The sequence below is a fragment of the Chrysochloris asiatica genome, unplaced genomic scaffold, assembly GCF_000296735.1.
Source record: "Chrysochloris asiatica unplaced genomic scaffold, ChrAsi1.0 scaffold00152, whole genome shotgun sequence".
NCBI classification, from domain to species: domain Eukaryota; kingdom Metazoa; phylum Chordata; class Mammalia; order Afrosoricida; family Chrysochloridae; genus Chrysochloris; species Chrysochloris asiatica.
In genome coordinates, this window is record NW_006408670.1 from 4,078,089 (window position 1) to 4,105,596 (window position 27,508).

The window sequence follows — 27,508 nt, forward strand, 5'->3', positions numbered from 1 at the left end:
AATTCCTTCTCAGGCATTTCCAAAGCCTGCCCATTTTCCAGTATGGAGTATAAGTCTCCTTCCAGCTCATTTGCCTCAGTCACTTTATCTCGTTTCTGTACATGTGCAGATATGGTCATTTGCTTCTGTTTTTAGGCATCTTCAGGGGTTATCTGTGGCCTTAATACTTAGATGGGTATGTATTTTTGGTATTTTTTATGCTTTCTGATTGCCTCCAGGTAGATGTGATCAGATAATGGGCTTCCCTTTTCACTCTTCTTCTTGAGAAATTTCAAGATGCCAATGTTGGTCATTTTGACGTAAGTTAGGATTTAATTTTCCACTTATTCCCTTTTTTGTCTGCTTGTCCCACTCCACAATCCCCGTTTAGGCCTTGTTTCTAGTTGTAAACAGTTCAGGGCCGGCTGTGGCCGTTTGGTTTTAATTGGAAACTGTCTCTTTAAGTTTTGCGATCTGTGCACATGCATAGTAGAACCCTCCAAGGGTGGGACTGGGGTGCCCACTATCTCACTCACCCCACTAGTAACTAGAATGGAGGTTAAACAAGGGACCAATGAACCGCTACCAAAAGAAAAGAATGTCCACACCTTTATCTCTGTGATTCTGCCAGGCGTTTGTGGCCACTCCAGTCCTTCCTCTGCTTGGTCTTACCCAAGATGGCGGCTCCTGGAGTAGCTGAGTGTCCAGGACTAGAAGGCAATGGATTTCTTTCTTCTGTCACAAATTGCCCAGATGTAAACCTTCCAACCTTCTAAATATTCCTTTATATGTGGCTCAGATTTCTGGGACCATCCCCGAGCCTGCTTGGTCAGGTATTCTGTGTTGTTGCTGTTGGAGCTCCTTTACTGCACTTCTACCCGGTCTTCCATCTTGCTTGTTCCCTTCTTCCATCTTCTCTTGATGCTTTCTGCATCATTGAATAATTTGCCCAGAGAATCTTTCAATAATGAAAGTCGAGGTTTAAATTTTTTTCTTCCATTCCCCTAGCTTGAGAAATGCTGAGCATGTTCTTCCTTTTTGGTTTCCTGATTCCAGATCTTTGCACATTTTGTTGTAATATTTGGATTTATCTTCTTGATCTGATCTTTGAAATTTTCTGTTTAGCTCTTGGACCTTCTCATTTCTTCCATTTGCTTTAACATCTCTATGCTGGAGAGCAAGTTTCAGTGTCTCCTCTGACATCCATTTTGACCTTTTCCTTCTTTTTTATCTTCTCAATTACTTTTTGCTTTCTTTATGTATGATGTTCTTGATGTCATCACACAACTCTTCTGCTCATTGGTTTTTCGAGTTTCATGTATCAAATCTGTTCTTCAGGTGATCTCTAAATTCAGGTGGGATATATCCAAGGTCATATTTTGGCTCTCGTGGACTTGTTTTCATTTTCTTCAGCTTCAGTTTGAATTTACATATGAGTAATTTATGGTCTGTTCCACAGTCTACCACTGGATTTGTTTTCACTGATGAAATGGAGCTTTTCCATCGTCTCTTTCCACAGAGGTAGTCAATTTGATTTCTGTGTATTCCATCTGGTGAGGTCCATGTGTATAGTTGTCTCTTATGCTGTCTAAAAAGGTATTTGAAATGAAAAAATCATTGGTTTTTCAGATTTCGCTTATGCAATCTTCAGTATCATTTCTATCACCAAGGCCATATTTTTCAATTACTGATCCTTCCTCTTTGCTCCCAACCTTTGCATTCCAATCACCAATAATGATTAATACATCTTGATTGCATGTTTGATCAATTTCAGATAGAAGAAATTGATAAAATTCTTCTATTTCATTGTTACTAGCTTTAGTGGGTGGTGCATAAATTTGAATAATAATGGTATTAATTGGGCTTCCCTGTAGGCCCACAGATATTATCCTTTCACAGACAGTGTTGTACCTCATGACTGATCTGGATATGTTCTTTTTGATGATGAATGCAACACCATTCCCCTTTAATTTGTCATTCCTGGCATAGTAAACCATGTGGTTGTCAGATTCAAAATGGCCAATACCAGTCCATTTTAGCTCACTAATGCCTAAGATATCGATGTTTATACGTTCCATTCCATTTTTGAGAACTTCCAATTTTCCTAGATTCATACTTCGTACAGTCCATGTTCTGATTTTCGATGGATGTTTACAGCTGTTTCTCTTCATTTTGAGTTATGTCCCATCAGCAATGAAGTTCTGCAGGCTTTTCTCCCACGGGCTTTATTCCACTCACATTACCATGGTCAACTCTACTTTGAGGAGGCAGTTCTTCCCCAGCAAATTTCGAGTGCCTTCCAACCTGAGGGGCTCATTTTCCTGCACTATATCTGACAGTGTTTCTCTGCTATTCATAAGGTTTTCAGTGACTAAATATTCAGAAGTAGTTCTTTACTCTTTCTTCCTAGTCCATCTTTGTCTGGAAGCTCATGTTAAACCTTTCCACCATGGGTGACCCTGCTGGTATTTAAATAACGGTGGCATAGCTTTCAGAATTATAGCAACTCACAAGCCACCGTAGTACGACAAACTGACAAACAAGTGGTAGCCATTTGGTTTTAAATGGAAACTGTCACTTTAAATTTTAGGAGATCTCTGTGCATGCATAGTAGAACCCTCCAGGGGATGAGTTGCGGTGCCCATTCACTCAGGCATCCACTCTAGTCTCCAGAATGGAGGTGTGCAGAAAGCGAGAGACCAATGAACAGATACCAAAAAATGAGTGTCCATATCTGTATCTCCGCTGTTCTGTCAGGCATTTGTGTCTGTTCTGATACTTCCCCCACTTGGTCTCTCCTAAGATGGCGGCTCTTGGAGCAGCTGAGCATCTTGAATTAGAAAGCAATAGATTTCTTGATTCTGCTACAAATTCCCCTGACTGTAAGCCTTCCAAGCTTCTAAATATTCCTTTATATTTGGTTCAGAGTTCTAGCACCATCCCCTGAGCCTGCTTGGTCCTGTATTCTGTGCTATTGCTGATGCAGCACCTTACTGCACATCTATCTGATCCGCCATCTTGAAAATGATGATCCACAATATGAATAGGAGTGGTGATAAAGGGTATTCTTGTCTGGTTCCTATTCAGAGAGAGAACACTTTCAATTTCTTTCCTTTGAGAGTGATGTTGGCTGTTGGTTTTGTATATGTGCTCTTAATTATTAATTTCCCTTCAGTTCTTACTTTTTGAGTGTTTTTTTTTGTTGTTTGTTTTTTAATCAAGAATGCATATTGGATTTTGTCAAATGTCTTTTCTGCGTCAATGGATATGATCATGTGGTTCTTTTCCTTTTTTTAAAAAAAAATTATATAGTGGATTATATTGTTTTCCTTCCATCTTCTTCTGATGTTTTCTGCAGCATTCCATTTTTGTCTATAGAATATTTCAGTATTTCAAGTAAAAGCTTGAATCTTTCTTCACTTCTTTTATTTTGAAAAATGCTGATTGTGTTCTTCCCTTCTGATTTTGTAATTCCAGGTCTTTGCACATTTCATTATAATAATTTATATACATGTCAGTAGATATTAATTCTCTTGGGTCCTTGTTCACTGTTCTATGTTTTTATATTCACATAGCCCTGGAGATAGCCTTGTGTTCCATGAATTCTAAGCATACTTTCATTAGTATCCCCACTGACATATAAGCTTCTTGAAGATAAGGGTCAATGTGAATTGTCATCGGAGTCTTCCTCCCCCATACACACACTCACACATTCATATCTATGGCATAACAGAATCCCATATAGTATGAGGCACTTGAAAACTATAGAATATATTAGGCTACGAATCATGTGTTGTGTTTTTTGTTTTGGCAGAGTACATGTGACAGAAGGAGAATAATTGAGAATCTCTATATAACATTCCAAGGTAGCATGTCGTGGGGAAGCTTCCTATTTATGTCAGGAAATTTTATTTAATTGAGAGGAGGCAAGAAAAGTGTAATTATAATAGAGTGAATAGATCATTTTTCTCTCTTTCTATCATCTTCTACATCCTTTTGTTCCCTCTTACTCATCTGGGGGACCAAGAGATTTCTACCACATACTCAGATTTATTTTTCAGATACTAGAAAGAAATTGAGAGACTATAACCAAGATTAAGATACTGGGGAAGAAAGATAAATGTATAGAGAGAGGGAGACTGATAAATATTCAGAGAAAGAGAGAGAAAGTTGGATGGCTGTTATTGTCTTAAGGACAGCTGGCTCAGAGAGGTTATAGCAGTTTTGGGTGGTGGGACTCATGTGACCTCAGTGCTGAATTTATAAAGCCTCCTAAGAGTTCCCAAGAGTCCTTTCCTCTTTCGTTCCCCTCTAGACCCTTTCTACCCTCTTCCCATCCTAGTCTATGTCCAGCCCTGGGTGCTTCCAGGCAGACAACAGGATCATAACTATTGTTTGGCTGCTTCTCACCATTGCATGTCCTTCCTAGGGTGAGGACATCCTAGACAGGAGTTCGGAGCTGATCTACACTGGAGAGATGGCCTGGATCTACCAGCCCTATGGCCGTAACCAACAGCGAGTCTTCTTCCTGTTTGACCATCAAATGGTCCTCTGCAAGAAGGTAACCCAATCCCCTTTTTGCCTTGAGGATGATTGATACCTCAAGGGGTACAAGCCCGTCTCTTTCCATCATCCCTAGGCTTCCAAAGAAGTGGACAAAAATTGTTGGAGGATAAAGACACAAGAGATTGACAAAAATTCCATATCAGAGGCACTGTTGTGCATCATAGGCAGGACCGGCTATGGTCAATGAAACTCTGAAGTTGGCACATTTTGTCTCAGTATATTTTTGACTCTCTGGTCTTCTTACCCTCTGTTCACCCTGAGTTGATAGCCAAATGATTTGTTAATAACAGTTGTTTAAAATATTGAAATATTTATATTCCCGTTTATAAACAATAGCTTCTGTAAGTGCCACCTCCCATTTTTCTTACTCCATATTTCTGGCTGCCTGCCGTAGGAACCTGCAAGGGCCTCCTACATTTGTTCTGACACTGGATACTATTATGATGCAGGAATGTCTCCCATGCCGCTACTCATTTCTTACACAATTCTCAACTGTGCCCTGTCCCTCTCCATACCCTTTCAGTAATCCATTTGAGGAGATGCCTTGCTCCTGGCCTTCATATGTGTGAAGGTACTTTTTAAAATGACAATTATAATATATACATACTTGTGGTTTCTAATTATGTAACTCCCTCCCCCTTTTTTCCTTGACACTTCAAAAAATCTAGATGAGACTATTTGTTCCTTTTGGTTTTGTTCCTTGGAATTTCTGTCTCTACTCATCTGTGTCACATTGTCTTATCACTTTTGTTATGCATGTATTTTGCTATTTTCTTCCTGAGATGACAATTTTTTAAATTGTTTTGATAATTTGTGAGGAATTTCCCCCTTTTCTTTCCTTTTCACTTTTTAAGAGACAATTGAATAGAGCTCTTCCCTTTCCTCAGTTGATCATTCATTAGTGTCCATACATTCACACATTTTCCCCCAAACAACCATTTTCCAGCATCCAGTCTCATCAGAGCACTTCGGGAATACTGTCATCTCATTTGACTTAACTCTCCATATATCTGTTGTTTTCACCATGTTCTGTAGGGGAATCAGACCAAATACATTATAATGCTGCTGGAGAAAGGACTTTTGTTCAAGGAATTTTCTGCATTTAGGCTGTTTCTTCTTGCACTGAAGGTCCAGACTTGAAGGATGAGCTATATGTGACAACTAAGAAATATCAGCAGAGTTGGGAATAGACCAGAAAAAGAAGATTTTAAACCAAAACATCTAAGTCTTAGAGTCTACTCTGTCTCTAATTAACTTGTTTAACTTTAACAATGAGAGAAGAATGAGGTTTTCTGCTTCCCTAAAAATTGACAGCTTCAGAAACTCTATACAGAGTCACTATGAGTCAGAACCAACTCCATTGCACTTAACAACAACAACAGAAATCTTTGGCCTGTACTTTAACTTTACAGGTACTTATTTTTTTCATAGTCAAGTCAAACCAATTATAAAAATCATTCTAGTATTCACTGGGGAGAACAATCTAAAACAGTGAGTAGCAATGGAGTATAGTGTTAAGAGCATTTTAATTATTCAAAGAGACCTGGGCCAATCTGTCTGTGCCTATTGTTAGTGGATTGAGAGCTGGGCTCCTAACTGCAAGATAAGTCTCCCAGTCACTCCTTGGAAGAATGATGAAGTTTCTGCTTTCAAAAACATTTGTAGACTAGGAAACCCTATACAAGGTCACTATGAGACAGAACCAACTCCACGGCCCACAACCACCACCACCAATTTGTAAAATAGAGATGAAATAGTATCTAAATGAAAAAGGAGTTGTTGTTGATAAGTGCCGTTGAGTGGGTTCCAACTCATAGTGACCCTGTATAGAGTTTCTAAGGAGTAGCTGGTGAGTTTGAACTGCTAACCTTGTGGTTCAAACTAATCTTGTAGTCCAATACTTTATCCCACAGTTGCACACAAAATGAGACAATATTTGCTCAGGATGGGGCATGTAGTAAATGCTTAGCAAACATTAACTATTACTATATGTACACTACGCTCTGGTAGCGTAGTGGTTACGAATCGGGCTGCGAACCTTAAGGTCAGCGGTTCGAAACTACCAGCCGCTCCGCGGGAGAAAGATGAGGCTTTCTACTCCCGTAAAGATTTACACCCTCGGAAACCCTGTACAGGGTCGCTATGGGTCGGACCCGACTCGATGGCACTTAACAACAACAACAACAACATATGTACATTAAATCAGCAATATTTTATTGGGAGGCAGTATGGTACAGTGGTTGAAAGCACAGATTTTAGCACCAGGCAGCCTGAATTAAAAATCTAGGCCTGACATTTTGTAGCTTTTATTCCTAAGCAAGTTATTTATCTGCTCTATGCATGCAGTTCTTCATCAAAAGTTCATAAAAATACCAACCATGATGTATGGATTATTTGAATTAATAATTACAAAGCATTTAGAATAGTACAACAGAACAAAATACTGATTGGTCCTATATCATGTTTGAGTCCATCATTGTAGGTATTGTGCTAATTCATCTCAGCAAGGGTCTCTCTTACTTTGGTGGCCCTTTACTTCACCAAATATGATACACTCCTCCAGCTATTTATCCCTTTTGATGATATGTCCACAGGAAGCAAGTCAGGCAATGTTCTGATACTATCCATAAAGTTTTCATTGTCTAATTTTTGAAAGTAGATCATCAGCCCTTTCTTCCTAGTCTGTCTTCTGAAACTTGTTTATCTTGGGTGGCTTTGTAGTGTATTTGAAATACTGATGACTTAGTTTCTAGCATTATATCAGTATGCATCCTACCACAGTGCAATAAACTGACACACAAGTGGTGCATATCCACTAACATGGATACATGGAAAGAAATAATAATCTGCAGTTAGACAAGGAAGCTGTGATGACCCAGAAGCATCTATTTTGAGCATATGGTCACCACATCTTTGTGGAGGAACTCAGACTACCATTAAAAAGTAGCATGTGAACAGCCGAGTTTCAACAGAGCCTCAGGAAGGCTTTGACCCTTTGCCATATGCAAAAACCATCTCAGACTTTGATAATAGTCTACCCTAAACAATAATTAAGTAAAGCAAGATCAAGGAAGATGCAGTGCTAGGCGCAACCTAAATGGACAGAGAAAACTACGATATAAAATTAGAATCATTTCATCTCAGCACTGTTGTGTCTAAGTGTAAAATGTGTAAGAGTCTTTTTATTCAGTACTAGAATTCAAGGAAGGTGGACCACTTAGGCTTAAGATGGAGGGTGCAGTCAGATAAGCCTTTTTTGGAGATGAGGCATGTGAAAGTGACCTTGGAGGTGGAAAGGATTGGAATAGGATATGTGGTTGGGCCAGGGAGGAGATATTGTGTGAGCCCAAGTTAGATTGGTGATCTTACCTTTGAAAGACTACATGGAATTCTTAGGGGCAATGGCATAGATATGTAAACTGAAAAAAATATTCAGTTATCCTTGCTTTGTTTTATCTTTACTCACGATATTTAATGTATTTTGAAAGTTTAAATTAGCTAAAGGTGGCAGTGAAATTCATTAAAATGGGTTTATAGAGCTTTAAAACATTAGCTTGGTAACAAGAAAGCTCAGCATCATATTAAACAAAGCCAACAGATGACCTATAAACTGCATTGTTTACAACAGAGCTTACAGTTATCCCACAAGGTGAGGATGAGTTTCCTAATTTTGTAGTGGAGGAAATAGAGTCTCATAGAAGTTAACTGGTTTGTGCAAGACCACAGAGCTAGCAAATTAAGCAGCTAGAATTCAAATTCAGTGCTCAGAATAATGACTTCAGATTCTACCTCACATTTTTCCTATTGTTTTGCACTACTCTTTTTCCTTAGCTATCTGTTCTGACTGGATGTTTTAAACCAGTGGTTCATTATTAGTGATTCTTATGTATTTGTTTTGGTCTGGCCTATGATGTCTGAAAACTCACTCAACAATATGAGAAGTAACAAAGAACAGGCAAAGTGAAAGTTTAAAAATATACCTAACTCTGGTTTCCCATCACTGAGGCAAAGATTTTCTATTTCCTTGCAATCTTTGATGCTGTTGTTCTTAAATTTGGTCAAGTCAGTTTTTAGTCAACCTGTATAGGGTTTTGAAGAGCATCTGGTGGGTTTTAATTGCTACTCTTGTGGTTTGCAGCATCACATCATTAAAGTAAGCTTTAAATGCTTACAAAAATAATAGGAGATTCATTTAATGCTTTTAATGTACCTCCATGATAATGCACCCGCCACTCGTCTGTCAGTTTGCCATACTGTGGTGGCTTGCATGTTACTGTGATTTTGAAAGTTGTATCATCAGTATTTTAAATACCAGCAAGGTCAACCATGGTGGACAGGTTTCGGATAAGCTTAGAAAAGAACAGACTAGAAAGAAGGAGACACAGACTACTTCTGAATATTTAGTCGCTGAAAACCTTATGAATAGCACTGTCAGATAGCACCAGAATATTACTATTAAAACATGATGAAAAGCACCAGAATACTGTCAGATATAGTGGCCCTACAGATTGGAAGGCACTCAAAATATGACTGGGAAAGAGCTGCCTTCTCAAAGTAGAATTGATAATGACAGTGCGAATGGAATGAAGTCTTTGGGACCTTCATTGCTGATGGGACACAACTCAAAATATTAATAATAGGAACATGTAATGTACAAATTATGAATTGAGGAAAATTGAAAATTGTCAAAAATGAAACATAAACATTGATATCCAAGGCATAAGTGAGATGAAATGCACTGGTATTGGCCATTTTAAAGCTGACAATCACATGGTTTACTATGCTGGGAATGAAAATTGAAGAGCAATGGCATCATTATCATTGTCAAAAAGAACAAATCAAGATCTGTCTTGAATCCATAGTCCTACAAGGAAGACCAGTTAATACTACTATTATTCAAATTTACAATGATGAAATTAAAGAATTCTACCAACTTCTTCTGTCTGAATTTGCTCAAATAGGCAATCAAGATGTACTGATAATTACTGGTGATTGAAATGCAAAGGTTGGAAACAAAGTTGAAAGATCAGTATTGGAAAATATGGCACTGGTGATAGAAATGATGCTGGAGATCACATGATAGAATTTTGCAAGACCAATGACTTCTTCATCGCAGATAACTCTTTTAAACAACATAAATTATGATTATACATATGGAACTCACCAGATGTAATACACAAATCAAATTGGCTACATCTGGGAGAAGAGATGGTAGAAAAGATCCATATCATCAGCCAAAACAAAGCCAGGGGCAGACTGTAAAGCAGACCATTATTGTGCATGCACAAGGTAAGCTGAAGAAAACTAAAATAAGTTCACCAGAGCCAAAATATAACTCTGAACTGCACACATAACAACTGAATTTAAAGATCATCTGAATAACAGATTTGATGCATTCAACACTAATGACCAAAGACCAGAAGAGTTGTGGGATGACAGGAAGAAAGCAAAAGGTCATTAAGATGAAAACAGAAAAGGAAAAAAAACAAAACAAAAAGGATGTCAGAGGAGACTCTAAAACTTACAAGCCAGTGGAAGAAATGAGGAGGAAGAAGAGCTAAATAGAAAATCTCAAAGAGTAGCTCAAGAAGACAAAGTCAAATATTATAACAAAATGTGCAAAGACCTGGAGTTAGAAAACCAAAAGGGAAGAATACACTCAAGCTGAATGAACTGAAGAAAAAATTCAAGTCTTGATTTTCAATAGTAGAGAATTCTGTGGGCAAAACAATGAATGATACAGAAAGCATCAAAAGAAGATGGAAAGAATACATAAGAGTCACTGTTCCCAAAAGAAATGTTCAGCCCCCTTCCAAGACTGAGACTCGGTGGAAGTGCACGCTCTGATTGATGACCACATGCATCACCGATGGGGAGAAGTGGGGTAAAGACAGCAATGAAGCGGCGAGCTAAGCCTTACAATATTCAGTGGGATTCTGTGGACCCGGTTGGGGACCTGGTTGGCAAGCAGTGTGAGGAAACCTGGGGACTACTGGGCCCAGAGTCAGTGGCATGGCCACGGAGGACTCAAGTAGAGAATGGAGCTGCCGGCTGATGGGAAGAGAGGGCATGTGCACAAGAACACCCACACGGGCAGATGGTACCCACGTGACCTGTACCGGATGACTGGATGATCAGAGCTCAACCAGGAGAAGAAAGAAGAGGGGAACAACAACAAAAAAAGATTGAGCTGATACAATCTGATGAACTTGACCTATACCTAGGAATGCAGTGACTCAAAAGAGGCAACAAATCCTTACAGCAAGAAACATTCCCACCCCCTCCACACACAGAGTAGACAGAGATGGGCAACTTGGACATTGGATACCCAAATGGGGAGGGAGGGACTGCAAAGGCAAGAAGTAACTGGCTTACAAGCTTTCAAAAGGGAACATAGAGCTAGGAGGCATGGAGGAAGGCAGAATCACCAGTGAGTACTATCCAATCTATCTAGGCGGAGCTGATGAAATGAAATACAGATGGGTAACTTGCGATACTGTAATGAATAATGGTTATCAAGACTGATTGTGAGGGTTGGAAATGCAAAGGTAGACGTTTTGTAGCAAGGAAGGGAGTGATTATTTCTCCAGTCTAGGAGCGGAGGTCTCTGGGACCATCAACGGAGAAGAGCCGAGAGCGGAACCCTACCCAGAGAAGCAGGGATGCCTGAGATGGAGACAGAGACAATGACGTAGAGTGATGAAGTGGCTGGGGACTTTGGATCCAGAGAGGGAGAGGAACTGTGGGCCAAAGACTGGGGGGGGGGGGGGGGCTAGAAGTGTAGAGGACAGGTTTCTAGGATATACCCTTTGGTTGGAAGATGATGCATGGAAGGGTTGGAACCATGGCAATGAAATGATATACGATGGAATGAATGTAAAACTAAAGTTCTCTCATGTAAACTATCATATAATTCACAATAAAACATTTAAAAAAAAAAGAAATGTTCGATGTGCAACTATTTCAAGAGGTAGCATATGATTAAGAGCCAATGATATTGAAGGAAGAAATCCAAGGTGTATTGAAGGCTCCAGTTTGAATACAAACTGAAATCTTTCAACAAATTGATGAAGCACTGTAGGCACTCACTCATCTATGCCAAGAAATTTGGAAGACAATACCTGGCCAACTGACTAGAAGAGATCCATATTTGTGCCCATTCCAGAGAGATGTGAATCAATGGAATTCAGAAGTCATCGGACAACATCATTAATATTTCAGACAAGCAAAATTTTGCTAAAGATAATCCAAAAATGGCTGCAAATATACTTTGACGGTTAACTGCTGGAAGTTCAAGCCAGAATCAAATGAGGATGTAAAATGAGGGATATCTCTGCTGATGTCAAATGGATCTTGGCAGAAAGTAGAGAATACCAGAAAGATGTTAACTTGTGCTTTATTGACTATACAAAAGCTTTCAATTGTGTGGATCATGACAAGCTATGGACAACATTGAATAGAATAATTATGACCATGAGGAACCTGTACTTAGATCAAGAGGCAGTGATTCAAAAAGAACAAGGGAACATCAAATGGTTTAAAATTAAGAAAGGTGTGCACCAGGGTTATATTCTTTCACCATACTTTTTCAGTGTGTATGGTGAGCAAATAATCTGAGATGCTGAATTTTATGAAGAAAAACATGACATCAGGATTGGAGGAAGATTCATTAATAACCTGTGACCTGCAGATGATACAACCTTGCTTGCTGAAATTGAAGAGGATTTAAAATACTTACAGATGCAGATCAAAGGCCTTCAGTATGGGTAGTGCCTCAATGTTAAGAAGACAGAAATCCTCACCATTGATCCAATAAACAACATGCATATAAATGGAGAAAAGATAGAAGTTGTCAAATACTTCATTTTGCTGAGATAACAACCACCAATACTCATGGAAGCAGTAGTCAAGAAATTAAATGACATATTGCATTATGTGAATCTGCTGCACAAGACCTCTTTAACATGTTCAAGAGCAAATATATCAATTTGAGGAGTAAGTTGCACCTGACCAAAGTCACAGCATTTTCAGTAACCTCATATGCATGTGAAATTTGGACAGTGAATAAGGAAAACCATAGAACAATTGATGTATTTGAGTTAAGTATTGGAGAAGAATAGTTAAAGTATAAAAGAACAAACCAATCTGTGTTGGAATAAGTAGAGCCAGAATGCTCCCTGGAAGCCATGATGGCCAGACTTCATCTCTCATCCTTTGGATTTAGTGTCAGGAGGGACCAGTCCCTGGAGAAAGAGATCATGTTAGGTAAAGTGGAGGGGAAGAACCTCAACTAGATGGATTGACATAGTGGCAGTAGCAATGGTCTGAAACATAGCAACGATTTTGTGAGATTGGCACAGGAATGGACAGTGTTTTGTTCTGTTCTGGGTAGGGTCTTTATGAGTCAATACTGACTCTATGACCCCTAACAATAACAACAATTAGCTACATCCTTTGCATTTTGTAAAATTATCAAAGGCTAAAATGGCAATGGCATGCTAACTTTTTTTTTTTTTTACTGTTTTTTTGTGAATTGAATTTTTATTGTGTACAGAACAGATCATCAGTCTCACATTCAACAAATTATATGCTTTGCTTCACTATATGGTTGCAATCCTCTCCATGTAAACAGTAATAGCGTTTACCTCTATGCACTCCAACCACTGCATTCCTCCTTGTGTCTCCCATCACCCCCTTCTTTCCTCTGCCAACCTCCCTCCAGTTGTATATTGCCTAGTGCATGTATAAAAGAAACCATGCATGCATATAAAATCATTTAAACAACCACAGGGCACATTCTATAAGCCAGCCCCAGGCCATCAGCACACAGCCTTTCTCTTTCCATGAGTCTAGAGTCCTCAGCTGCTCAATATCTCCATGCCATCCCTTATGCCTCCATGTCTGGTGTTGCTGCTTCTCTGGTTAGGGTCCAACGTTCAGCTCATGCTCTTCTCTCTTGATGGTCCCAGGGTCCTCTGTTCCTGGAATGCAAGATTAACTACTTCCCCCTTTCTGCTATACAAACTCTACCTTTATAGTTGTGGTAATCACAATTAAATATGATAACAACTACTAACTATTAATGAACCCCATCCCTATCTCCTTTCACATCTAGACAAGAGGAAAACTATTCAGTGGGGATTCTACATTCTTCCACACACTATGAAACAACTCTTTCTTGGAAACATGTAAGCAAGCCACTTTATGCCTTTATTGCTTCCTTCATTAAATTTATTTATCTTCCTCTAGTTGGATTCTGATCACCAAGTCATTGAAGCTAGGTCAAATGTGCAATATCTATAAGTTTGGGTGTTCTTGTATGTCTCCCCTCACTTCATATCAGCTGGATGCTTCATTCTGAGCTCTAGTCCTCCATGGCTAGGTCCTTGTCCATGGGCTCAGGAGTCCTTAAGTATTTCTACATTTTGGACCAACGAGAGCTTCTCTTCTCTCTCTCATCTCAAGGTCGACAGGAGTCTATGAAACGTGGTTAAACTCAGCCCATATCTTCATTGCTGCCACTTCCCCATTTCCATTAACAAGTAGACCAACATGGTTTCCAGAAAGCTTATGTGCCTGCTCATGTGTTCCCTTTGAGTTTAAGTCTTGGAGGGGGTTTGTCCTGAGGGGACTTAATTGCTTGCCTTGATGGCTTCCCACAACTTGCTTGTTCTTGTAGTAGCCAATCAGACTGCCATTTTTGTTTTTTATTTGTCCTGCTGATCTTTCTTTCAAGAAGTATCTTCTGTTCCTCTAGCCACTCCAGGCTGGTCTATATGTTCTTTCAAATGGGATTGTCCCCTGGAAAGCAATATGGCGTTTCCTCAGAAGGTTGAAAATAGAAATACCTTATGATCCAGCAATTCCTCTACTTGGTATTTACCCACAAGAAAAACGAGACACAACACGAGAAGATATGTGCACACCAATGTTCATAGCAGCATTATTTACAATAGCAAAAAGATGGAGACAGCCAAACTGCCCATCAACTGAAGAATGGATAAACAAACTGTGGTACATGCACACAATGGAATATTATGCTACCTTGAAGAATAACAAGGAAGTTGCAAACCACCACATAACATGGATGAACCTTGAGGACATTATGTTGAGTGAAATTAGTCAGTCACAAAAAGAGAAATACTGCATAGGACCACTACTGTAAAAGACTAAGAAAAGAACCCATACTAAAGGGGAGTGGGGGGAATTCTTTGTTGATTGCTGGGGTGTTGGGGGTGGGTGAAGGGAGGGAGGGGAAGGTGGAGCACTTGGCAGGGATTAGACACAGGAAAGTTTGGGTGCTGGGGAGGGGAACAATATACAAGAAGGGAGAGGGCAATGGAAGAAAAAGCAGATGGGAGAACAATTAGGCAGGTTTGCATGGGCTAAGTGGGACAGAGGTAAAGAATGATGTACGCACAACCTTGGAACTGCAGGGCTCTAGGATACAGCGATTGAGACATGGTTGGAATGGGGAAAGGCGGGGAATAATGTTAATATGCTTGGATGTCTTTTGAATCTTGGTTTTCCTTGCATTATATTATAAAATAGACACTGGAGGGGGAGAGAAAGGAATAGCCAGAAACATCACCATAGAAAGCTTGTAAGTCCACCTTCTGCCTATAACTGATCAGAATACCTCAAATGGGACTACAACGTGCCCAGTGAAGGAGGCTTCCTGTGGAGCCTCTGCATTACATAATACTATAGATAGAAGCCTGAACCACATCCAAATCTCCAGAGATGGGAAATTTCCACTTGAACGGACTAGCAGACCAGCCTGGAGCGGCTAGAAGAACAGAAGGTACTTCTTGAAAGAAAGACCTACAGGAAAAATACAAAACAATAGAGGCAGACCAACTGTTACTACAAGAACAAACAAGTTGCTTGCCTAGGAAACAGAAGGCAGTGGTTGGGTCCCCTCAGTGCAAACCCCTTTCCAAGAATAAGACTCAATGGGATTACACACTCTGATTGTATCGCTCATCACCGATAAGGGGAAGTGAGGGAAAACAGCAAGGAAACAGCGAGCTAAGCCCTACAATGTGGAGAGTGAAGCGTTCAGCTGATAAAAAGAGAGGGCATAAGCATAAGCACAAGAATGCCCCACTTGACCTGGCTTCAATGCCTGGATGATCAGAGCTCAACCAGAAGAAGAAAGAAGAGGAAAAAAAGAGTAGTCTGATACAATTTGATGAACTTGACCGACACCTGTGGAAGCAGTAGCTCAAAAGAGTGAACAAATCCTTATAGCAAGAATCATTCCCACCCCTCCACACACACAGTAGACAGGGATGGGCAACTTGGACATTGGCTACCCAAAATATGGGGGGAGGGGGCTATAAAGGTAAGAAGTGACCAGCTTACAAACTTTCAAAAGGGAACCTAGAGCCAGGGGGCCTGGACGCATGCAGAATCACCAGTGAGTGGTATCCAATCTGTCTAGGCGGAGCTGATGAAATGAAATGCAGATGGGTCTTTTGTGATACAATAGTGAATAATTGTTATCAGGACTGATTGTGAGGGTTGGAAATGTAAAGGTAGGCATTTTATAGCAAAGAAGGGAGTGAATAACTTTCCAGTCTAGGAGTGGAGTTCCCTAGGACCATCAACGGAGAAATGCTGAGAGCCAGACCCTACCCAGAGAAGCAGTGATGCCAGAGATGGAGGCAGAGACAATGATGTGGAGCGATGGAGCAGCTGGGGACTTTAGATCCAGAAAGGGAGAGCGACTGTGTGCTGAAGACTGGGGTGGTAGGGGGAGTGTAGGGGGCAGGCTTGCAGTGTATAACTTTTGGTTGGTTGATGATGCATGGAGGGGATTGTAACCATGGCAATGAAATGATATATGATAGAATGAATATAAAACTAATGTTGTCCCACATAAACTATCATATAATTCACAATAAAACATTAAAAAAAAATTGGAATGTCCCACGTCAAAAGATTGTGGATAAGGCTCAGGATTCCACTGACAGAATACACTACAAAGGGTTTTCAAGAAGCCTATTTCACTGGGCAAGTTCTAGAACCCCTTTAATATATTCCAATCAGTTATATGCTGAAGAGGGGCTTATAAACTTTCTGCAATCATGGTTCCCGATATTCCTCTCTATCCCACTCTAGTGTTTGTTTTACAGTAGTAGGCAAGGGAAGCCAATATCCATAAGACAGTCAAGCATCTTAACATTATTTCTCCCTTTTTACCCATTCAGGCTATGCCTCAATCCCTGTGTCTCAGAGTCCTTGTTCTTCCAAAGTTGAAGATATATCACTATTTACCTGTGTCCTATTTAACCCATGCCAACCCACCTAAGTGTTTCCTTATCTACCTTGTTCTTCCTCTCCCCTCCACCTTTTTGCATATTACCCTCCCTTTTCTTGTAAATTGCACCCCCACCCCACGAGATATGATGTGATTATCCCCTAACCTTTATTCTACCCTCCCTTCCCTACCACTCCTGGTAAACAACACAGCTTTTTTTGTTGTTTTGGTTTCTTTTTCCTCTTACTATGGGAACCTTTTCTTAAACTTTAATGATAATGGTCTTTTGCAATATTTGTCCTTTTGTGACTGATTGATTTCACTCAGCATAATGTCCTCAAGGTTTATCCACATTATGCGGAGGTTTACAGCTTCATTGCTACTCTTAAAGGTAGCATAGTATTCCACTGTGTGTTGTACCAAAGTGCGTTTATCCATTCTTCCATTGATGGGCACTTAGGCTGTCTCCAAGGTTTTGCTATTGAGAATAGTGCTGTGATAAACATTGGTGTGCATATATCTACTTGTATGTGGCTCATATTTCTTGTGGATATATACCAAGTAGAGGAATTGCTGGATAATACAGTATTTCTATTTGCACATTTCTGTGGAAGCACCATACCATTTTCCAGAGTGGCTGAACAATTTTACATTTCCACCAACAATGTAAGAGGGCCCCAGTCTCTCCACACCCTCTCCAGCATTTATTGTCCTCTACTTTTTTTGAAATTCGTTGTTATTGCTGGTGTGAGATATCTCATTACAGTTTTGATTTGCATCTCTCTAATGGCTAATGATCATGAGCATTTCTTCATATGTTTGTTGGCTGCCCAAATATCTTCCTTGGTGAAGTATCTGTTCATGTCCTGTGCTGTTGCAGACCATGTAAGCCTGGTCAGAGGTTCGAGGCCCTATAGGCTTGAGTGTAACAGATCTAGCCACTTGGCAGTTAATGGCAAATTGTTTTTCATCTTAATATCAGGTTATGTTTTATTAATTACAAATATGAGCCCTTATTATCCACAGAGAAATATTAGAACCCCCTAAGGCCGACACTAAAGGTTTCAAAGGTCAAGCCTTTCTCCAAAGGATTAACTAAAAATATCTTAGCTACTTCACAGTTCTTTGTTCTACAGACAAAAAAAGCCATCCTCCCTGACTCTCTCCCAAGTGTTAGCTATTCAGCCAAATTCCTGAAAACCTGGCTCAGGAAGCCGAAACAGCGGGACTCCGCCCAAGCTTTTGTCCTTACCTCTCACCTTCCCCCAACTGAGCTCAGGGACTATAGATATGTTAATTGAGCCTGAGAAACCAAGTTGTGGGCCTGGGATTCGAACCAGCAAAGTACGATATAAAGTTACCTGAAAGTCTGGAAAATTACTGATGTTAGCTGTATCCTGTTTTAGTCCCTCCCAGTTTAGTGTGAAGCTCCTCCCCTAAATAAAACAGAGGCCCAGGCCTCCCCAGGGGTGCATTACAAGATGGAGGGCATGCAGTAAAGATTGTAGAGCAGTGAGTTGCTGCCTGCAGAGGCCACGATGCCTGTACTCCCAAGTCTGCCCACCAGTGATGTATCCACCCTGGCTTTGGGGTGCCTCCTTGTCCCCTTCCTTCTGTCTGTCTGTGTATTCTTTCGCTATCTCTATTGCCGCCAGGTATCTCCTCCTTGTGAACCGAACCCCTATGTCGAGGCTGGTCCCTGACACTGTGCCCATTTTTTTATTGGTTTATATGTCTTTTTCTTGTAGAGGTGTTGTAGTTTCCTATAGATTTTATAAATTGGTCCCTTGTGTGATATGTCATTTCCCCCCACTCTTTGGGCTCCCTTTTTACTCTATTGGTGAAATCTTTTGATGACAATAAGTTTCTAATGATTAGTATGTCCCAATCATCTATTTTGTCTTCTTTTGTTTGTGCAATTCTCGCAATGTTTGATAGTTTATGTGTGCCCTGTATTAGAGTCCTTATATTTGTCCCTATGTTTTCATTGGTGACCTTAATAATTCTTGGATTCACATTCAGGTCTTTAATCCATGGTGAGTAGGTTTTTGTACATAGTATGAGATAAAGGTCTCATTTCATTCTTTTGCATATCGGGTTCCAGTTTTGCCAGTACCATCTATTAAAGAGACTATCTTCTCCCCAGTCAATGTTCTTTGGCCCTTTGTCAAAAGGCTGCATGTGGATGGGTTAATTACTGCATTCTCAGTTCTGTTCCATTGATCTATGTATCTTTCAATGTACCAGTACTAGGCTGTTTTGACTACTGTAGCCATGTAGTAAATTTTGAAATCAGAGAGTGAGAGGCTTCCAACTTTGTTCTTCTTAAGCAATGCTTTGCTTATCCTGGCTCCCTTTCCTTTCCATATAAAGTTGCAATAATTTTTTTTCCATCTGTTTAAAGAACGTGGTTGGAATCTGGATTGTGATTGCATTAGATCTATAGATTGCTTTGGGTAGTATTGACATATTCACAATGCTAAGTCTTTCTATCCAGGAGCATGGTATATTCTTCCATTTTTTACATAGTTTTCTTTGTATAGGTCTTTTGTTTCTCTGGATAGAGTTATTCCAAAATATTTCATCCTTTAGGCAACAATTTTAAATGGTATTGCTTTCCTAATTTCCTTTTCAGCACAGTCATTGTTAGTATAGAATAATCCGACTGATTTGTGTGTTCATCTTTTAACCCTGCCACTTTGCTGAACCTTCTAATGAGTTCTAGTAGGTTTTTTTTTTTTTTTCTTAGTTTTAGTCTTGGGGTTTTCTAAGTATAGGATCATATCATCTGCAAATATATAGAATTATACTTCTTCTTTACCAATTTGGATGCCTTTAATTTTCTTATGTTTCCTTTCAGCTCTAGCTAAGACTTCCAGCACAATACTTAATTGTTGTTGTTGTTAAGTGCCGTTGAGTCGGTTCCGACCCATAGCGACCCTGTACAGGGTTTCCGAGGGTGTAAATCCTTACGGGAGTAGAAAGCCTCATCTTTCTCCAACAACAACAATACTTAATAGGAATGGTTATAAAGAGAATCCTTGTCTTGTGCCTGTTTGCAAAGGGAGAGCTCTCAGTTTCTCTCCATTGAGAGTGATATTGGCTGTTGGTTTTGTATATATGTTCTTAATTATGTTGAGGAATTTCCCTTCAATTCCTACTTTGTTGAGTGTTTTTATCAGGAATGGATTTTGGATTTTTCAAATGCTTTTTCTGCATCAATTGATGTGACCGTGTGGTTATTTTCCTTTATTTATTTATGTGATGGATTACATTGATTGTTTTTCAAATGTTGAGCCATCCTTGCATCCCTGATAATGTATCTCAGATGTGTTGTTGAATTCTGTTGGCTAGTACTTAGTTGAGAATTTCTGCATGGATGTTCATGAGGCATATTGGTCTATAATTTTCTTTCTTAGTGATGTCCTTCCCTGGTTTTGTTATGAGGGTTATACTTGCTTCGTAAAATGTATTAATGGAAGTTTTCTGTCCTTTTATACGTTCGGGAATAATTTCAGTAGAATTGGTGAAAGTTTTTCCCTGAATGTTTGGTAAAACTCACCAGTGAAGTCTTGGATTTTTTTTTTTTTTTTTTGGTTGAGAGTTCTTTGGTGACTTGATCAATTTCTTCTTTGTTATAGGTGTGTTCAAGTCTTCTACTTAACTCTGTGTAAGTTTAGGTAGGTTGTGTTTTTCTAAATAGGTATCCATCTCCCCTTGCTCTTCAAATTTGTTGGAGTACAACTCTTCATAGCATTCTGTTACTATCCTTTTTATTTCCATTGGTTCACTAGTGGCATTACCTATGTGGTTTCTTATGCATCTTATTTTTGTCTGTTCCCTCATTTCTTGTGTTAGGTTTTCCAATGGTTTGTCAAATTTATTGATCATTTCGAAACACCTGCTTCTTGTCCTGTTAATTCTTTCTATAGGTTTTCTGTTTTCCATCTCATTTATTTCTGCTCTGATTTTTATTATTTCTTTTCTTCTGCTGACTAAGCTTAATTTGTTGGTCTGTGTCTAATCATTGGAGATGTGTTAATGTGTTAATTTTATTTCTTTGATCTTTTTGGATGTATGCATTTATTGCAATAAACTGTCTTCTCAACACTGCTTTTGCTGTGCCCGATAAATTTTAGTATGTTGTTTTTTCATCCACATTTGTTTCTAGGAATTTTGTAAATTCACCTGTTATTCGTTCTAGTACCCAGTATCGTTTTAAAGGGTGTTATTCAGTTTCCATGTATTTGACTTTATTTCCTTAGTTTCCATGTTGTTGATTTCTAATTTTATAGCATTGTGGTCTGCGAAAACACTCTGTAGTATTTTGATGCATGTGAATTTACGGAGACTTGTTTCGTGGCCTAACACATGGTCTATTCTGGAGAATGTTCCATGTGCACTGGAAAAGAATATTTATTGTGCTGTTATTGGGTAGAATGCTCTGTACATATCTATGAGGTCAAGTTGGTTGATTGTGTTGTTTAGTTCCTCTGTGTCTCTGTCAAGTTTGTTTCTGACTTTTCTATCTTTTTTCAAAAGTAGTGTATTAAAATCTCCCACTATTAATGTAGAATTGTTCTTTTCTTTTTTCAATTCTGTAAGGGTTTGCTTTATATATGTTTGGCTCTTTCATTGGGAATATAGATATTTATTATAGTTGTGTCATCTTGTCTAATTGATCTTTTAATCATGAGATAATATCCTTTATATCTTTTGCTGGATATTTCTCCTTAAAGTTTATTTTATCAGAGATTAGTTTTGTCATACCTGCTCATTTTTTATTTAAATTATCTTGGTATATATTATTTTTCCATTCTTTAACTTTTAATCTGTTTTTGTCTTTGTGTGTAAGGTGTGACTCTTGGTGACAATATATTGAAGGATCTTTTCTTCTTATCTATTCTCAGCTCTCTGTCTCTTGACTGATGCATTGAATGCATTGACATTCAGTGTAATTATGGATAGGTATGAATTAATTACTGTCATGTCATGTTTCTTTTTTTGCTGTGCTGTTGGTTTCATTGTTCTGTATGCCTTCGTTTTTGTGTGTGTGCACGCTTTCTTGTCAGTTTCTTCATTGTGTTAATGTTTCCATGTTTTTCTTGCATTTTCATTTTCTTGGCATGTTGTGAAGTATTAATTTTCCTTGAGGCTACCCTATAGTCTTTTAACTTTTGCCTCCATTTAAAACAGTCTGGTTCATCCTGTAGTCTACCTGACCTCCTCATCACCTGATTATCTGTTCTTATATTTTTACCTTCTTTCACTTCACAATTGTTTGGATTGTAGACTGACCTCCTAGTCAGTTCTTGTAGTTTTGTTCTGTTCTGGACTCCTCTGTCAACTGAGTTCCAGATGGTGTTGCCATGTCTATCCATCTCTTGTTATTGTCTGTTCTTGTTAGTTCTCAGTCCAGAGAAGAGCTGAGTTGGCTTTGGCAATGTCCCTTAGCTTCTGTTTACTCTGGAATGTTTTGATTACACCTTCGTATTTGATTGACAGCTTTGCTGGGTTGATGATTCTTAGTTGGCAGTTTTTTTTGTGTTTTTTTTTTTTTTTTTCGGTGTTTTATATATGTCTCCCCATTGCTTGCATGGTTTTTGCTGAGAGAGCAGAGCTTAATCTTATTTGCTTGCCTTTATAAGTAACACTTCTCTTTTCCCTAGCTGCATTGAGGATTCTCTCCTGACCTTTATTTTTTAGAGCTTATGATATGTGTTGGTGGTTTTCTTTTAGGTCTATCCTTTCTGGGATTTGTTCAGCTTTTTGAATGCTTATCTTATCATCTTTCAGGATTATAGGGAAATTTTCTATGAGCAGATCTTCAACTATCTCCTCTGTGGTCTTTTGAAATTCCTCCTGTTCTGGGACTCCAGTAACTCTGATTATTCCTCTTCATGTTTTCCCACATGAATCTTAGACTTACTTCAGATTTTTGTATTCGTTTTTCTGCTTGCTCTTCTATCTTAACAGTATTGAGAGGTTTGTCTTCTAGTTTGCTGGTTCTATCTTCCATCTCTTCAGTTGTACTCCTTTGCCCTTTCAGTATATTGTCTATTTCTGATATATTATTATTAACCATTTGAGTCTCTTTTTGTAGGTTTTAAATTGTTTCCAATGCAGTTTCTATCTTATTTGATTGTGCCTATAGCACTTTCCTGATTTCTTTCTTATTTTTCTCAACCCCTCTGTGGAGTGTTTGAATGTGCTTCAATACCATTCTCCTGAATTCTTTATCTGGCAGTTCCAAAGCCTGTCCACCTTCCAATGGGAGTTCTAGATCTACCTCTAAGTCATTTGATTCAACTACTCTATCTTGTCTGGTCATGAACTGAGATCTTCAATTGTTTCTTGGGCATTTTCAATAATTACATGTATTTGCAATAATTAGATGAATTTATGTTGCTGTATTATTAACCTTTCTGAGTGCTTCCTGGTAGGTGTGATCAAGAGATAGGCTTCCCTTTTTACTTCTCTTATTATTCAACTGAGAGTAATTTTAACAAGTGTTGGCTATCTGTGTAGTGTATAGCAGCTGAAATTGCCTCTTGCGCAGATGATGGGATTTTATAGTGTGTGATTGTAGCTTGGCTATATGGCTGTAATTGCTGTCTCTTCTTGGGTAACATAGGGAGAGAAAGAGCCCACTCTGAGGTTAAAGGGGAACAAAAAAAAGATGTAGCAAAATAGTCCTGGTGGGATATAGTTTACAGCAGAGCAGATCTGAACGCGTGTGCAATAGAACCCTTTGGGGTTGGGAAGGTGTCCCCTTGCTCCCAGTCTGTTTCTTAATGTGTATTCTAATGCACAATTCAAAACCTTTATAAAATTAAACTAAATTATATCCATCCAATCTCCCCATTTTATCTTATTTCTTCTTTAGTTAGATTATCCTGACAGGTTCCACTTTTTGTTCATGTGACTCACAATATATTCCTGTGAATTGAGGAAGCCAGCACATGGGAACTATGCTGTAATTTTAGCCAGAAATGAGTTTGTGCACTTGATCATGGCAAATGGAACCCAAGCTTTGAAATAGACTTGGAACAACATTGACCTTTTCTGTACAACTAAACTCTTTGTCTGCTATAAATGTGATGCTATTGTGAAGGTTAGAAATGTAAAGGTAGACATTTTGTAGCAAGGGGGGAAGTGATTAACTTTGTAGTCTAGGAGCGGAGGTCCCTGGGACCATCAAGGGAGAAGAGCAGAGAACAGGACCCTACCCAGAGAAGCAGTGATGCTAGAGATGGAGACAGAGACAATGACGTGGAGAGATGGATCAGCTGGGGACTTTAGACCCAGAGAGGGAGAGGGCTGCATGCTGACAACCCAGGGGGTTGTAGTTGGTTGATGATGCATGGAGGGGAATGTAACCATGGCAATAAAACAATATACAATAAGATGAATGTAAAACTAATGTTCCCCAATGTAAATTATCACATAATTCAAAATAAAATGTTTTTTAAGTGCTTTTTAAAAATGTGATGCTAGTGACACTGAAAAATCAGAACCCATCTCTATTTTTTTATTTAGACACAAAATCATTATGAGAGAAAAAAAAGAATAATGTGGTGTGGTTTTTTTGTTGTTGTTTTGTTTTTGTGCTGTGCGGTTCAGGAACACCTGTATATCCCAGCCTGGGGCTTCCAGATGTCAGAGTTATGCATGAAATATTTAAAGACAGCCTTCCTTGGAAAACTAAGTGAACATGGTCTACTGTGCTATGTGAAGACTTAGAATTTAGGACTGAAGATGTGTGTGGTTCTTTGCAGGTAGTCTGTAGCTGAGAAGTGAGGCTTGTTAGGCTATTTAGTAGACTGGGAGTGGTTCAACTAAACTATAAAATGTTAATTAAAAAAAATTACGACTCTGTCAGGTTGACCAAAAGGCCAGAAGCAAGAAGAGAGGAGAGAGAAAATTGGTCAAATAAGGCCTCTGCTACTAGTGCTGTCGAGTCGGTTCCGACGCATAGCGACCCTACCCTGTACAGGTTTTTTTTCCGAGGCCGTAAATCTTTACAGGAGCAGAAAGCCTCATCTTTCTCCCACAGAGTGGCTTGTAGTTTCGAACTGCTGACCTTAAGGTTCGCAGCCCAATTCGTAACCACTACACTGCCAGAGCTAGAGGACATCTATTAGAACAGGGCTCACATATGTATTATTAAACTGGAGTGAACCACGTGACTCAACAATGGCTGTTCTCTCAAGGGAAGCTGAGGGCAGTGCTGAGATGAGGAGGAGTTAAGAGGCTACACTAATCAAACCTAAAACTCCATATGCTATGTAAAAGAAGAAATGTTGTATTAGCCATACTTCACGCAGCACTCTCTCCTCTTAAACTGGTTTAATAATTCATTGACATGGCCATATGAAAATCAAACACCATACTAACAATTATGGGGTTTATTAGAGAGGAAGTCAGAAATATTCACGGTACAGTTCTTCCAATCAGCATAATCTCTCCTCAGTTTTGTCCACAGGAAGACCTTTCTCTGTCCTGGCAACAAAGCTTTCAGGGCTGCTAATAAATTAACTTATTGCTGCTTAGTTCCTGCCTGTCTTTTTTTATCTTGAGTTAGGTGAATGAATGTTTGCAAAGAAAATCCATGTTACGGTCAACAATTCATATACATTTTTGTTTCTTGTCATTGATTACAATCCCCACAATGTAAATCACTTATCATACTTTTTCCCGTTTCCTGTTTTCATTTCTCCTTCTTTCCTAACCTTTATTGCCTTCTTAACTTTGTCCTTAGACAAATGCTGCTTTTTTTTTTTTTTTTTTAATCTTAAATGGTTGATTATTGTAAGGCATGTGTACTTCCCTAGTGTTATTATTTGCTTTATAGAACTATGAATTGTTTGGCCACAGGGGTGAGTTCAGTGTAGGCCTGAAAAGTGACTAAGTGATTTGTGAAGTTCCACCAGTCTGTATTTGACCAGTAAGCCTGGTGTATTGTTTTTTGTTTTGTTTTGTTTTATGATTTTGAGGATTTGGGGAATATTAACCCAGTCTATCTGGTATGATCAGAGCAGCCAGTAGTGGTAGCCAAGCACTGTCTAATTCTTCTGGTCTTAAGATCGTGGAGGCTGATATTCATGTGATCCCTTAGCCATTGTACTAAATGCTTCCATACAGCTTCATTTTTTTTTTTTCACTCTTCTTTGCTCTGAATTAGTAGAGACCAACCAGTTGTACCTTACAAGTTTCTTTTGTTTTGTTTTTTACATTTATTTTGTTTTTTTAAAAGTTTTTATTGTGAATTGAATGAAGATTTATAGATATTATCATCAGTTTTTCATTCAACAATCATACACTTTGTTTCATCTAAATGATTGCAATCCCTTCCACACAACAACAGTTATCCCGTTTTCCCTCTGTGGTTACTGTTTCCATTCCACCCACCTTCTTATCCCTTCTCAATGTTGTCTTTAGGTAAGTGTTGCCCTTCTGATTTTAAATGATTGACCATTCCATGGTGAGCATACCATACTAGTATCGATACGCTACTTAGTTGAAAATTTGGTATGAGGGTAAGTTCCAGACTTGAACGGTGATTGAGGGCCATTGTCTCAGGTCCCTCCAGTCTCATTCTGACCAGTAAATGTGGAAATCTGGTCCTTTTAAAAAAAAATAAAAAAGAGATTTGTTCCAAATTTTCTGTGACTCTGTCTAGGACATTCTAATGTGATCCCTTTAAGAGCATTTGGTTGTTCCAACCACTCACAAGCTTTTTAGGTCCCAGTTACTACTCCCCAAAGTATTCCCATCAATTTTGCAAACACATATAAGGATAGATGCTGGGGCGTGAGACAGAGTCTTTCAATATGAGACAGCAGATTCTTCTAAGAGCATCTAGTTAACCTATCAATCTTGGACTTGCTAAAATAACTTTTCTAACTTTAGACCAAGCCAACCCCCTTGGTACTCCAGAACAATGGCAGTTCAGAGCTTTCTTGTGTCCATATGTCATCTCTTTTAGTATTCACTCTCCATATACCTCCAAAGAAAAACCTTCTCGTCCTTCCATAATAGGACCTGATCCGGAGAGACATCCTGTACTACAAAGGTCGTATTGATATGGATAAATATGAAGTGGTTGACATTGAAGATGGAAGAGATGATGACTTCAATGTCAGCATGAAGAATGCTTTCAAGCTTCACAACAAGGAGACTGAGGAAATACATCTGTTCTTTGCCAAGAAACTGGAGGAGAAGATTCGCTGGCTCAGGGCTTTCAGAGAAGAAAGGAAAATGGTTCGGGAAGACGAAAAAATTGGTAAGTAACCTAAGAAGAGAAAGAAGAATATGGCTATGAAGAAAATAGAGGATTTGGATTGTTTTCATTTTACTAGAAGTAGAGGAAAAATTTCTGTTGTAAAATTACCTGAACCACTTAGGTAGTTTCCAAATATTAAATTATTTTTGATAGATACCAGTGACTTTCAGTAGCTAGGGTTAGTTGGATTCTATAAGTTGGCCTACTCTATAATCTAATTACCAGATAAAAATGTCACTGAAAGCAAATTGTAGGCTACATTCTGCCTAACATACAAACATTTATTAGAAAACGGACATGAAATCAGTCATACAGACTGTCTATGAAGTCTTCACTGTATTATCTTTAGGTATATGACAGTCAAGGAAGATTTGGTAATATTTTACTGACAGGTGCTTTAAAATGAAGATAAC

General features: G+C 38.9%; 1 protein-coding gene across 2 annotated transcripts in view; it reads left to right on the forward strand.

The window, feature by feature from the left end:
* The window catches only part of ARHGEF9 (Cdc42 guanine nucleotide exchange factor (GEF) 9), a 392,374-nt gene that overhangs the window by 299,235 nt on the left and 65,631 nt on the right, over positions 1-27,508 (forward strand). For both annotated transcript variants that reach the window (XM_006870800.1, XM_006870801.1), the window contains exons 7-8: positions 4,409-4,540; positions 26,852-27,095. In XM_006870800.1, coding sequence (XP_006870862.1) covers positions 4,409-4,540; positions 26,852-27,095 — 376 coding nt within the window. The remainder of the gene's footprint in view (positions 1-4,408; positions 4,541-26,851; positions 27,096-27,508) is intronic.